Source organism: Aspergillus japonicus (genome assembly GCF_003184785.1).
Source record: "Aspergillus japonicus CBS 114.51 unplaced genomic scaffold BO86scaffold_82, whole genome shotgun sequence".
NCBI classification, from domain to species: Eukaryota; Fungi; Ascomycota; class Eurotiomycetes; order Eurotiales; family Aspergillaceae; genus Aspergillus; species Aspergillus japonicus.
The window spans coordinates 43,263-57,462 of record NW_020291719.1 but is presented as its reverse complement, the minus strand read 5'-3'; the positions used below and the strand labels follow the sequence as shown (position 1 = coordinate 57,462).

The following is a 14,200-nucleotide window of genomic DNA, read 5'->3' as shown; positions in this document are numbered from 1 at the left end:
CTATACTATACCCGTCTAACGGAGCTGGCCACATGGATACCCTTTCCTTCGGGCTCGGGTTTTCTTGAAGGAAAGGGAAAAAAAATAGTGGCTGTAAGGTAGGGAGGGATAGTACTCCAGCCGTAGACTGTTTTCTGATCGCTAAGGTTTAGAAGCATTCGGTTCCTTCGGTGAGATTGGGCAAAGGCTGGCTCACACATACTGCTAATGTAATGCACACTGCAGACACACCATCCAACATTGAACATGCAAGGTTAGTCTGCAAGCGGCTGCAAAATCTGTAAATGCTGATCTCAGAACAACGCTAACCAACCGTACTTGCAGACTTGCAGCTGGCCATCATTTGTGCATCCTCCACGTTGGGATTATTGATTGTTGCGGCTTCCTCCCGATAAGCGGAGTATGTGACCACCGACTAGACTAGAAGTGAGTTAAGTATGGAGTTACTTTCGTAAAGGAAAAAAGGAAAAAAGTGAAAAAAGGGAAAGTGAAAAAAAGGGAAACCAAAAAAACCACTATCAATTTGTACTAGTCTGTATTGGGGTATCTCCATTGGAACTTGTCCCGGTAGTCGCTATTGTTCCCAATTATTCTTTATTCTGGGTTGCCCCCCCCCCTCTCCCTCCCTCCGCTCTCTCTCTCCTTCCTCACTTCTCACTTCTCTCCGCTCATTTCTTTTTCACTCTTCCTCTTCCTCTCATTCTACACCTTTGATATTCACTATATCACCTACTCCCAGATCCATTGATCTTGTGGTAGTAGTCCGATAAGTGAATTGTCGGTTGTATCCCAACGCGACCGGTGTACTTTTGAGCCACCTTGGCACTGCTGCGGTCCGTATTCCCGCAGTGCCATCCATTGGCTGTCTTTGTTGGCCGAACCTGTGGCTTGGTCCAGCGGCGAAACTCGCGGATTTACTTAATCCCACCGCCTCTGTGTTTGCCTAGTAGGAGTACTCCCACCCTTGCTTCTTTCAGGGGCCCGTGATCGAGTCAGGAAGACCCAGAAGGGGTAAAAAAACCTCAAGAATCCAGTTGCTTGGGATCTTGATTCCAGCTCAACGCAGAGGTTGGACTTTGGACGTTTTGCTGTCAGGTAAAGCCACTCCGATCCCCTCGTCCGCCCTTACTTGCCCCCCCCCCCGATCGCAAAGCTCATCGCATTCCTTTTTTTTTTTCTGTTTAGATCCGATAAGCAACGACCACTTTCGCTCCTCAATTCCATGCCATTGACCTTTGGGGAGGTGTTCGTTCAGATTTAAAAAAATTTAGGTCATTGTTCGCGTGAATTAGTGCGATACGTTCGGGAGCACTCTTTGGCGGATTCTCAACGCGTGGACCACCGCCCTCCCGACTACCGTCTCCTTTAACACCCGGTCCACACCGCTCCTTTCGACTCAATTGTCGAACTATCATAAGCAATCATGGCTTCGACCTTGATTCCTCGCAAGTCGCGTACGACAGAAGAGGATCGCGATGCTGAGCCCGGATGGCTCAAGCGTCAAGTCACCAGCGGTCTGCAGTTTATCTCCCGCCGTGCCTGCCTTCACCCAATTCACACGATCGTGGTAATTGCCCTTCTGGCCAGCACAACCTATGTTGGTCTCCTTGAGGGAAGCCTTTTCGATTCGTTCAAGAACCCGCGCAATGTACCCGGCCAGGTTGATGTGGACACTCTGCTCAGAGGCAGTAGGAATTTGCGCCTTGGAGAGAGTACCTCGTGGAAGTGGCAAGTTGAGGATGCTCCGACCCTCGAAGACTCTGAGGTGAGTATCTGCTTGATCGACCTATCTGTGTTTGTTCATGCACTGATCCTTTCGATCCGATAGTCCGCTCAGCACATGGCACTGGCTACATTTATCTTCCCCGACTCGGTCTCTAAGTCGGTATCGACTGCCCCTCTGGTCGACGAGGTCCCAATTCCTGCGAACGCATCTGCCCAGCGGGTTCCCCATACACCCAACCTGTTCTCGCCTTTCTCCCATGACTCTTCTCTCGTGTTTGCTCTTCCTTTCGAGCAGGTCTCCGATTTTCTGAAGGCCGTGCAAGAGATCCCCGAACCCTCAGCTGGTGCGGAAGAAGGAGAACAGAAGAAATGGATTATGAGGGCAGCCCGTGGCCCGGCTTATGGCTCGACTGGAGCTCTCAAGCTGTGGTTCGCAGACGCCTGGAACTCATTCGTTGATCTGATCAAGGTATTTCCTCACAAAATGCAACCAGCACAGTGACTTGTTTGCTAATTCTTTGTAGCACGCTGAGACCATTGATATCGTCATTATGACCCTGGGTTACCTCTCTATGCACCTCAGCTTTGTTTCCCTTTTCTTCTCCATGCGCCGTCTGGGATCGAACTTCTGGTTGGCTACCACTGTGCTTTTCTCTGGTGCTTTTGCCTTCTTGTTCGGACTTTTGGTGACAACAAAGCTTGGAGTGCCTATCAACATGCTCTTGCTGTCTGAGGGCCTTCCATTCCTTGTGGTGACCATTGGATTCGAGAAGTCGATCATCCTTACCCGAGCTGTCCTGAGCGCTTCCGTGGATAGGAAGCAGGGTGCCCGGGCTGGCAACAACCCCAGATCCATCCAGGACTCTATCCAGACTGCCATCAAAGAGCAGGGCTTCGAAATTGTTCGCGATTATTGCATTGAGATTGCCATCCTTGCTGCTGGTGCAGCTTCTGGCGTCCAGGGTGGCCTGAGGCAATTCTGCTTCCTTGCTGCTTGGATCCTGTTCTTCGACTGCCTCTTGTTGTTCACCTTCTACACTACGATTCTCTGCATCAAGCTCGAGATCACCCGTATTAGACGTCATGTTGCGCTCCGCAAGGCTCTCGAGGAAGATGGGATTACTCAGCGTGTTGCCGAGAACGTGGCTTCCAACAATGACTGGCCGAGAGCTGGATCGGAGTACAATGGCAACAGCGAGACCAGCATCTTTGGCAAGAAGTTCAAGTCCAGCAACGTCCGTCTCTTCAAGATTCTGATGGTTGGCGGTTTCATCTTGATCAATGTGGTGAACTTGACGGCTATCCCTTTCCGGGATTCCACTAGCATCCCCCTCCTGTCGCGCGTTTCCAATGTTCTGGCTCCTACCCCCATTGACCCGTTCAAGGTCGCCGAGAATGGTCTTGACTCCGTCTATGTTGCCGCCAAGAGCCAGATGCAGGAGACTGTCGTGACAGTTATCCCTCCCATCAAGTACAAATTGGAGTATCCCTCTGTCCACTATGCTGCGCTCGGAGAGAGCGCGGGATTCGAGATTGAGTACACCGACCAGTTCCTCGATGCTGTTGGTGGGCGCGTGATCGAAAGCCTTCTGAAGAGCATTGAGGACCCCGTTATCAGCAAGTGGATCATCGCTGCCCTCACTTTGAGCATCATTCTGAATGGCTATCTCTTCAATGCGGCCAGATGGAGCATCAAGGAGCCCGAAGCTGCACCCAAGATGGAAGCCCCGAAGCCCAAGGTATACCCTAAGATCGACTTGAACAACCAGGATGGTCCCACGAGAAGCGCTGCAGAATGCGAGCTTTTCCTGAAGGAGAAGAGAGCTGCCTTCCTATCGGATGAGGAACTCGTGGACCTTTCCTTGAAGGGCAAGATTCCCGGTTACGCTCTGGAGAAGACCATGGAAAATGAAGATCTTATGAGCCGTCGCGACGCTTTCACTCGCGCAGTGAAGATCCGTCGATCTGTCGTGGCCAGGACTGCTACCACCTCTGAGTTTAGTGGCTCCTTGGAGACCTCCAAGCTCCCCTACAAGGATTACAACTACACTCTGGTTCATGGAGCTTGTTGCGAGAACGTCATCGGTTACCTGCCTCTGCCCCTTGGTGTTGCTGGCCCTATGCTCATTGACGGTCAAAACTATTTCATTCCCATGGCGACCACCGAAGGTGTCTTGGTGGCCAGTACCAGTCGAGGTGCTAAGGCTATCAACGCTGGTGGTGGTGCGGTGACTGTACTGACTGGTGACGGTATGACCCGTGGTCCTTGTGTTGGTTTCCCTACCCTTGCACGAGCCGCAGCCGCCAAGGTCTGGTTGGATTCAGAGGAAGGCCAGCGCGTTATGACTACTGCCTTCAACTCCACCAGCCGCTTCGCTAGACTGCAGCACATGAAGACTGCTCTTGCTGGTACTTATCTATACATCCGGTTCAAGACGACGACAGGTGATGCCATGGGCATGAACATGATCTCGAAGGGTGTCGAGAAGGCACTCAATGTCATGGCTACTGAGTGTGGCTTTGACGACATGGCTACGATCTCTGTTTCGGGTAACTTCTGTACGGACAAGAAGGCGGCTGCTATCAACTGGATTGACGGCCGTGGAAAATCTATCGTGGCTGAGGCTATCATTCCTGGCGATGTTGTCCGGAGTGTGTTGAAGAGTGATGTCAATGCCCTCGTTGAGCTGAACACCAGCAAGAACTTGATTGGAAGTGCCATGGCTGGAAGTATTGGCGGCTTCAACGCCCACGCATCCAACATCGTTACTGCGATTTTCCTTGCTACCGGTCAAGATCCTGCTCAGAACGTGGAAAGCAGCAGCTGTATCACTACCATGAGAAAGTGAGTCGACACCCTCCAAGTTTTAACATACGATGCTAATCTTTGATAGTTACAACGGCGACCTTCAGATCGCTGTGTCGATGCCTTCCATCGAAGTCGGAACTATCGGTGGTGGCACAATCCTCGAGGGACAGTCCGCCATGCTTGATCTCCTCGGCGTGCGTGGCTCCCACCCGACCAACCCCGGCGATAATGCCCGCCAGCTGGCGCGCATTGTCGGCGCGGCTGTGCTTGCCGGCGAGCTGAGCTTGTGCTCTGCCCTGGCTGCCGGCCACCTTGTCCGGGCGCACATGGCGCACAACCGTAGCGCTGCCCCGACCCGCTCGGCCACTCCTGTTTCTGCTGCCGTCGGTGCTACCCGAGGCCTCACTATGACCTCGTCGAAGTGAAGTCCGATGCGCTCGGTTGCCTTATGAATGCATGTCCCCCAACCCTCCTGCCACTGAGCAGAATCTTCCCTCCCGCGCTCCTCAGAGACACCTGCTCGCCCGTCTTCTTCTGCATACGACACCGTTCTGGCTATCTGGCCCATGATTTAGTTAGGATAATTCTGGCCATTTCTCCCTTCCGCCGACGGGCTTTTTTACGACTGTACATTTACTTCCTGCATACGCACTGGTAGTTTATCCGGGCATTCTGCACATTTCATGTCGGTACTTTCTAATTGAGGGGAGGAGTTTACCTGGTTGTGAAGACAGGGCTGTTGATAGACGGAGAAGAAGAAAAGCGAATGACGAGCTCGTTCGCATGTATTGCACAACCTATACAGCTACCTGACTGTAGTTACAATATGATGACCTGGAATGTCACCTGTTTTTTTTCCTACGTACATAATTGTGGAGGTCCAATGCATGTCTGTTATCACCAACTTTCATTGTCGGCATGTTTATAGCCGTAGGTCGCACCTGTCAACGTAGAGGATGATCAAAGTCGTGGTCAAGCAGTAGCTTCTACTGACCTGCCACTGCCACTGCCACTGCCGCTATCCTAGATACAACGCATTCTGAATGGCCACCGGCCGCGGGCACTTTGTGAAGCTTCCGAATCTGGGCTCTACCAGAAACTTGCGAATGATCCACAATCTTACTATGTATGCACTTTTCTTGTCCATCTTCTGACTTGTCCCGCACAACATGAGTAGGACTATGTGACTAGATTTCCAGTACAAAAGACATAAAAAAAAAACAGCTTCGACATTGTGCTCAACTCCCCCCTTCACAACGGACCACATCCTACTAACAGCTTCCTGGGAAGCCTGCTCCAGTCGAATATGGCAGACTACTCCCGAGGCAGGAGCAACGAGGATTTGATGTATTCACAGTGTCTCGGTATACAGAAACAGTACAGCCAAACCAAAGCAATACGGAGAAAAGAGCAGTGGACAAGACAGTGCCTTAGGAAGGCGTCTACAACCGTCCAGCAACACAACCTCGCGTTCTGGAGCGTAGCTGTAAGTTTGCTAGCATCAACCACATTATATGAGAATATCATATACCATTGTATGATATATCAACACGCTCACTCTGATCGACCGATCGAGTCCGCCCCAGACCCTCCCCAGCCTCGCTCACAATATACTCCAGTAAGTTTACTGGGCTTCTGCCGATTGCTGGGTGATAAGAGGTGGGGGGGGGGGGGGGGTTAACTTTTTCCGCCAAATTCGCAGAGGCCCTGGCCAACTACTCTTGTCTCTTACCTTCGAAGCATGCCGAAGTCCAGCCCCATCACTGCACCACTGCGTGAAGCACTCATCGAGTGCTTCCGCACCACCACCCGCCTAGTCCGACCCGAACTGCGCCGTCACCTCATCCTAGTTGGCGGTGCGGCCAGCATTGCCCACTCCTCGGTGCTTTCCCCGAGGACGTGGATGTTGCGGCCCCTCCCGATGTCCTCACGGACATCTGGGATTATCATAGAATATTCTTATAGAAGTACTGTATATAGTATTGATAGACTTATATCAGTTAGATCGTCATCATGACTGACTGCCCACGCATCGCCCGTAGTACGTAATTGTGGTATAGGGGTGGAATACAGATCCGTGGATTGCAACATGATTAGGGCATACTTCCCTTTTGTGACTCAAGACTCTTCCTTCCATGCTCATCTATCGTTCTTCATCTTCCGTCTTCTTCCTCTTGTCATCTATGAATCTATTCCTCGAATCCTCAAGTACTAGAACTATCCTTCACACCCAACATGGAAACCTCCATTTCATCCAATATCAAAACTCGCTTCCTCATCCTCTCCGACACCCACGGCCACGAGCTCCCCGAAGAGTGCTCCCAGCACCACGCCGACGTAGTGATTCACTGCGGCGACCTGACCGACTGCTCGTATCTGACCGAGTTCCAAACCACGATCCAGCAGCTGCAACGGCTGGACGCACCCCTCAAACTGGTCATCCCCGGCAACCACGACTTCACCCTGGACACCCCGACCTTCCAACAGAAGGTCAACGCCAGCGGCCTCGACGCGAACGAACACGACCGCCGCCTCGTGCGGCAAGTCTACGGGGACTACGAGGAAGTCCGCAGAAAGCTCTTCACCGATGACCTCCAGCAAAGCAGCGGGATTACCCTGCTAGACGAAGGCATCCACGTCTTCACCCTGGCCAACGGCGCGCGGCTCACCGTCTACGCCAGCCCGTACACCCCCTCGCTCGGCGGCGACTGGGGCTTCCAATACCACCCCGACACAGGCCATGATTATCAACTGGGCAGCAGCAGCAGCAGCAGCGATCCGATCGATGTGGTCATCACTCACGGCCCACCGCGAGGCATCATGGATTATACTACTAGTCATAGCGATACGCATTCGGAGCGCGGACGACGAGCCGGCTGCCCCGGTCTGTTCAAGGCCATCGCCCGCGCCAGACCCCGGCTGCATTGCTTTGGACACATCCATGAAGGGTGGGGGGCCATGATCGCGCAGTGGCGAGATGTTCGTCACAGTCATCGAGACCAGGAGCAGGATGGTATGGGCAGCAGCAGCAGCAGCATCGCCGCCAACGAGCCGTCGCATTTCACGGCCATCGACCACGGCCGCTCGACTGTCATCAGTAAGCTTGCCCGGCTGGTGGAGTTGGGGAAGGAGAAGGTCCCGGCGGTCATGGAAGCGAGTCACTGCTCGGAGGACCCAGCCCCGTTAACACCCGGGGAGCACACGCTGTTTGTGAATGCCGCGGCGAAAAGGTGCCGTCCGGAGGTGCCGGTGCATCCGCTTTGGTTGATTGATCTGGACCTGTCGCGTGCCGGTGCCATATGTTGAGATTAGCGGAGAAAAAACGTTCCATATACCATCGGTGTCGCGTTGGGGTATGGTCTCAATTGAATGTGTATGAACTATGAAGGGTGATTAGAGATGTCGCTAGTGGGTTTGAGGGGGGGGGGGGGGTGAATGAATTGAGATTTTACCCGAGCGAGCAAGGCCTCGTGTCCAGACTCATTCGAGATTTCTATAGAATTGTAGGAGAGATTCCAGCATCCGCAAGTGTTATCAGATGGGTCACACATCATTGGGTTTCTACATTCGAATCCGAGGAGCCTGGTGCTCTGCGCGGTGTTGAGCAACTACTATACTTCCAATCCTGCCCGCTTCGGGTTCCTCCTCTATCCATGCATGATCTCCCTTATCAGAGGTTGTTGCATTGGATAGTATTCCGGAATTCTTGTCCCTCTCTTGGGTTGGGACCCAGTTGACGGTTGTTTGCCTTCCGGGAATCCCATAACTGGGGAGCGTGACTGCTGCAGACTAATTGAGACCATCTTGGATGAATTCACGGATAACGGAGATCGAGTCTATAGCGTCGAGAGAGAGAGAGAGAGAGTGTGTGTGTGTGCTTCCTGTTGCCTACCGTTTACAATTTCACTGCTGAAGTCAATCAGATTGCACTGCATGGAACTTGAGTCGGAGGTAGAACCTTCTAGCCCTCGATGCCATGGCCATGGAGTCTCCACGCTACCTACGAGTTGCCGGCCCCTGAGATGCTGCCTACGCCTAAGCTTAGGGGAGGGAGGGTGAAAGAAAGAAAGTAAGTAGTAAGCTCCCAAGGCTGACTACCATGACTTAGTGAGCAATAAGTCACTCAGAAAACAGCACACCAATCGCAACCCAAGATCCCAAGCAATAGCTCAAACCTAAGGGCCATAGAGTACCACTCAGTTACTTTCTATGTCTTCTTTCTTTTTTTGCTTCGTCGCATGAACAGGGCTTTGCCATCCTTACCCGCACGACTACAAAAAAGACAGAAAAAAAAAAAAAAACACAGACCTACAGTAGGTAAGCCGATCCAAGCTCTGAAGGGGGGGGGGGGCATTTTGGTTGGTTCTGGACCCCAAGCGAATTCGAACGTGCGAGGGACTCGCAATCTCGGCAGGCAGGCAGGCAGGCAGGCAGGCAGAGCCAACGCAACAACGAACAACAAAGTTAGTCTGAGTTTGACCTCCTGAACTACTCGTAATTTAGCCAGCGAAAGTTCTCGACCAGATGGGTGGATGGGCGGGTGGAGAGCGGGTGTAAATGTGGTTCTTGGGCTCCCCTACCCCCGTTTTGGGGCTTGGACTCTTGGAGTGAAGCGCATATTGGGGGCTGGCCAGTGGTTTATCACATTGGTGCTGGGCTTATTACTGATCATCCCTGAAGGAAAAAGAGAGACCAGCCTCAAGAGGGTGGATGGCATTGAAAGAAGGGGGATGGGGGCAGGAAATGCTTGTTTTTTACTGTAGGAGTCTAAGGGGTTGGTAGCGAAGAGGTTAGTTAGTGGTTGAATGTACTATGTAAACGTTACCTACTGGATGGATGGATGTGCCTTGAATTATGCAGTGCCAGCAGCAGCAGCAGCAGCAGCCACCGCCACACTGTGTGCGTTAGTTCAGCACCGATCGATCAGTTCCGGGCGGAGGAGTGGAGTTTCAAGGTGTCCGTCCAGTCATCGTATGGTAATTCATGGTTAGAAGGAAATCATGAATTCCTGGACTGACGCACGACGGAGGTTTCGTGGTTTCGTACCTACATTAGCCGGAGGATGAAGCATTTATTTTTAGTTGAGTTGAATTGGTGACTGGAGATGATCGACTCTGCACTGGATGTTGACGCCGCGTTTGAAGTACTGTAGAGTGACTAGACGATCGGGGCTCTTATCAGTCTGGCGGGTGTCTATCTGGTCTGTCCGGGGTCAATCTGAGACAGTCGAGCAGCTTCTCCGCATCATTTCTGACTGCTCAGCATTGCAGAGGAGGGAATGTGCAGAGAGAGAGAGAGGTCGGAAAGAGTCGGTGCCTGTCACAACGTCGGAGTGGTCAATATTGAGATTGGACTGCTACTGAAGTAAGTGAAGCTCAAGGACTAGGCAGACACTGTAGACTGTGGACTGTGGACTGTGGATTGAACCATACGATACGATACCCCTTTTTGTATCCTCCGTATTCGTACCTCATAAAAAACACCCGCGGCTGGGCTGGTGCTTCTTTTGCTTGCCGCAGTCATTAATATTAATCTTCCGGCTAGACTCTCTTTCGGTGGCTCAACACTCACTAAACCCAACTAACTTACTGCTAATTTCACTCTTCTTTCTCACTCACCCATGGACTATTTCTCCTGGAGGCTGTTTTCCAAGGTTCCTCCTCCTCCTCCTCCTCCTGCTGGTGGCTGCGACTTTTTCCCCGGTGGCTTAATTTGCCCGGCTTTAATCTGATCCTAATCCGACCTTTCCTGTTCTCATTGTTTACTTCATCTTGCTGCTGGTCTCTTCTCCATTATTGGTGCCCGTGCCGACTTGGCCGAGAAACTACTTTCCTCCCCCCCCCCCCCCCCCCCCCCCCCCCCCCCGTACCGGCTCGTCTTCACTGAGTCTCCTATTGTCGCTGCTGAACTCTTCTTCTTACCACCCCTTCAAAAGTGACAAAACTGGTCTCTGCGTCAAGGTCTTCCCAGTGAGTCTGACTGACCGATAGCAACAAGCGATATCTTTCTACAACTCCACTCCTCTACCAAACCCTCCGTCGAGCCTGGTCGATGGCCCGGGTGCCGCACTTCCGCCCGTCGCACATCCTCGCATGCATAGTTGCACCCCCGGTCTGCTCGAGCCGCCTCAGTGACCAACATCTCTTTTACTCATGAACGGTCACTCGGGGACCATGTCGCCTGTCTCCGTGGATGGGAGTGACTGGTCCGGGATCAACCAATACAACAAAACCGACCCGCCCTTTTCCCCGACCTTTTCGACACGCAGCAATCTCGCGACACCCCCAACATCAGGCGTCCCCAGTGGTTCGTCGACGGTGGAGGGAATCCCGAATGGCTCCTCGGGCCCCGTGAGCGATGCTGGCAACCCGTCTCCGCCGAGCTCCGTGGCCGCGCGATCGAGCGATGGGACCCTGCCCGACCGCTCCAAGCGGCAGAAGCGGCTGGAGGAGGTCCTGGGCCAACACTACGTCGCTCTGCGCCGATTTCTCCAAGGCCCATATCGGGAAGATCGCATCAATAGCAAATCGAACAAAGCTCGCGACAAGCTGTTGCGACTCTCGCCCACCCAGTTCCACGAGCTCAGTACGGACGTCTACGATGAACTACTCCGACGACAGCAGGCAATGCCCTCGCCCTCCCGGCCCCCTCGTCCCGATATCCCTCCGTTCCTTACCCCGCGAAAGGAGTTCCACGAGAAGCGCAACCAGGCACGGAAGAAGCTGGCCTCGCTGCAACACCAGCGGTTCAGAGATCTTGCGACGGATGTATACACGGAGCTCGAGCGTCGGTTCCCGCAGTTTCCAGCTCGAGATGCCAGTCGCGCCGTCAGTCCCGCCCCGAGCTTTCGCGGGCGCCCTCCTCCCACTCCCACCGGGTTTCCGCCTAATGGGTTTCCTCCGCCGGGCCCCGGGGGCCGCAATTCACAGAACCGGGGACCCCCGCGGTATCCGCCCGGTGCGATGCCGCCGCCGAGTCCTATGCGTTATCCCCCCCGTCAGGGTTCCCTAGGAGGTCCACCGCCTAGCATGAACGGAGATGGCCCCACGGCGAAGTCGTTCCAGAGCAACACAATTGTGCCCAATAAAAGTACCATGGTGGAGGATGATGACGACGCGGCGGGGACGGAAGACGACTACGATGCGCGCAGTGATGCGTTTGGCCTGGATGTGGTTCTCAACAGTAGGCGAGGGACCGGGACAACTTTAGGAGATGGTGACCGCAAAATGCTGGCAGAGACCCAGTCGCAGGTCTCCTTCCTCCAAGAAAAAGTGACCAAGCTAGAGGAGCTGCTCAAATTGAGGGATCAGGAACTCTCGAATTACGAGGAAGACCAGAGCAAATTGGGCGTGCTGGAAGAGTTGGTCAAAACAAAAGACGAGGAGCTTTCAAGATACCAGGAAGAACAAGACAAATCGCAGGTATGTGGGTTTGCTGCTGTCAAAACGCATCCTAGCTAACCGGGTGGAATAGATCAGTGTCGCAGAACGCCAAGAGTGGGAGGATATCAAGTCGGACCTGGAGAGCAAAATAACGCAGGCCGAAGACCTGAACCACTCCCTGCAGCAAGAACTCGAGAAGGTCCGGACTGAACAGCAGGATATCGAGATGGAATTACGCAGTCAGATCGATCAGGTTTCGCGGCAGAGCACGGGTGATGCTGAGTTGCAGGCCAAATTCAGTAACCTTGAAATCAAGCACCAAAGCCTGCAGACGGAGCTGCAAGAGCAACAAAAGGTGACCGAAGAAGTCAGGCGGGAGGCAGCAGGGTTCCTCATGGAGATGAGGGCCTTATCGGAGCAGAGTCATACCAAGTGGGAGCAGGAAGAGCGGCTGACGACGGAGGTCCATCGACTGGAAGAGGAGGTAAAACAATGGAAGGCACGTTACGCCAAAGCGAAGACTCAATTACGACAGCGTACCTCGTCCATCGGCATGTCGGAATTGCGCGCAGATGCCGCGAGCGTCGTGAAGGACAACGAGTTCATCCAGGAGACGGGCTTCGTCATGGATGTGCATGTGACCAAATTCCAGATCTCCATCGACGAACTGCTGCGCATTGCGCGGGAGGATGATCATCAGCTGGTCATGCAGCAGATCAAAGCGGTCGTTGTTGCCGTGCGCCACATCCTGCACGATGTGGAACTGCGCAAAGATAGCAACGAGGAGCTCTCCGCGCTGAGTGCCAAGGCCACTCGCAAAGTATCTGCTACTGCAAACAACATGATTACTGCGACCAACAATTTCGCCAGCTCCGGTGGACTCTCCCCGCTTTCTCTCCTCGACGCTGCAGCTTCGCACTTGTCATCTGCAGTCATTGGGCTGATCCGCGTTGTGAAGATTCGGCCTACTCCGGCAGACGAATTGAACGATGACGAGGACGACGAAGCGCAAGTCGCCCAGATGAAGTCCCCCGACTATTTCAGTGTGGCGCCCAGCCAGGGTCGGCTCAGCCGCAACGATTCTGTTTACAGTGCCATGAGCGCTCCTGCCGAGCACGAGGTTGCCTCCCCCGGTATGAATGCAGGAATGCATACAATGTATCCCGTGAAGTCTGTGGACCACGAGCTCCACGAACTCAAGGTGGGTGCATCCGCTCTTTTTGGCGTCCTGTAAGCTGATGCTGACTTGGAACATAGTATTACCTCGAGGATCAAACGGACGGACTCGTCCAGTCGATCCAGGCTCTTGTAGCTAGCATTCGCTCTGAACAAGGGCTTAACACCATCAGCACCCACATCTCTGCCATTTCCTCTGTGGTGTCGCAGGTAAACTCCTCCACGCAGCACTACATCAGTGGCCCTGAAGTCAATCCCACTTTACGTCAACATGCGGGCTCCATCATCCAGATCTTGGAACAGCACCGGGACCGGCTGACAGGCACCGCCGCCGAGGGCGAAGGGGTCTCTGATTTCGCCGAGCTCCGCGCAATCACCAACAAACTTCCACCCATTGCCTTTGAGATCGCTCGGGAGACCAAAGAGCTTGTTCATCAGCTAGACCCTCATGAACTGGACGATGAGGAAGATGACTTCCGATAGTTCTACCCCCCTACTTCATATTCATGTCTATGGCCAGACATGTTGTATCTTATCTCTTCACTTCTCCTACATATTTTCCCGACTTTTCTTAGTCGTCTGTTTGCCACCACGCAAGCGATGATACTTGTACTGCCAATCATGGCGGTATCTTTCTGCATATATTGTGCATGACAATGAGTAACCATGCGGAATGAGACGTTGATACCTGGAGGAGCTTTTATGACTTCTTTTACTTTCGTTCTCGGTGTTGGGTGGGAGACCTCTTGCCCTTCAAACCCTACCCTTTTTTTTTCGCTGTTTTTCTTATCATCGCTCCATGTACACTTTCCTCTATTAGCGATGTGACCTTTTTCTGCACCTTCGATAGCCCTTTTGTGGGGTTAGCTGTGCTTTGATATGCACAGGAACGGTTGATCAGTTGTTGATGCAGCAGTCAGCCTTTCAATTCTTCTGGTTGGATTTTGTTTCTAGATTTGGACAGTCTTGGGTCCAGAATTGTCAATAACAATGGTATCACAATTCAGTAACTCAGTACTGCTACAGTATAAAGTGTAGTCGAGGTGGCTGATCACGTGGCTGCGGTGTCCTTTAAGCTGAGCTGAGGTGGTATTACTTAATCCGCGGC

General features: G+C 53.0%; 3 protein-coding genes across 3 annotated transcripts; all 3 read left to right on the top strand.

Moving 5' to 3' along the window:
• Nucleotides 1-1,423: 1,423 nt before the first annotated feature.
• Nucleotides 1,424-4,959, top strand: hmg1 (HMG-CoA reductase; the record flags this gene model as incomplete). The annotated part of the gene is made up of 4 exons (XM_025673975.1): nucleotides 1,424-1,765; nucleotides 1,829-2,194; nucleotides 2,250-4,570; nucleotides 4,620-4,959. 4 exons carry the CDS (start codon nucleotides 1,424-1,426, stop codon nucleotides 4,957-4,959), a joined length of 3,369 nt encoding a protein of 1,122 aa, XP_025522924.1.
• Nucleotides 4,960-6,596: 1,637 nt separating this feature from the next.
• Nucleotides 6,597-7,912, top strand: BO86DRAFT_442000 (Metallo-dependent phosphatase). Its single transcript, XM_025676284.1, has 2 exons — nucleotides 6,597-7,513; nucleotides 7,544-7,912. Exons 1-2 carry the CDS (start codon nucleotides 6,770-6,772, stop codon nucleotides 7,838-7,840), a joined length of 1,041 nt encoding a protein of 346 aa, XP_025522923.1. The 5' UTR covers nucleotides 6,597-6,769; the 3' UTR covers nucleotides 7,841-7,912.
• A 2,491-nt stretch (nucleotides 7,913-10,403) lies between these two features.
• BO86DRAFT_348238 (putative cell polarity protein) lies at nucleotides 10,404-13,938 on the top strand. The gene is made up of 3 exons (XM_025669307.1): nucleotides 10,404-11,955; nucleotides 12,008-13,117; nucleotides 13,174-13,938. The coding sequence occupies exons 1-3, from the start codon at nucleotides 10,687-10,689 to the stop codon at nucleotides 13,573-13,575; spliced, it is 2,781 nt and encodes a 926-aa protein (XP_025522922.1). The 5' UTR covers nucleotides 10,404-10,686; the 3' UTR covers nucleotides 13,576-13,938.
• The last annotated feature ends 262 nt before the right edge of the window (nucleotides 13,939-14,200 follow it).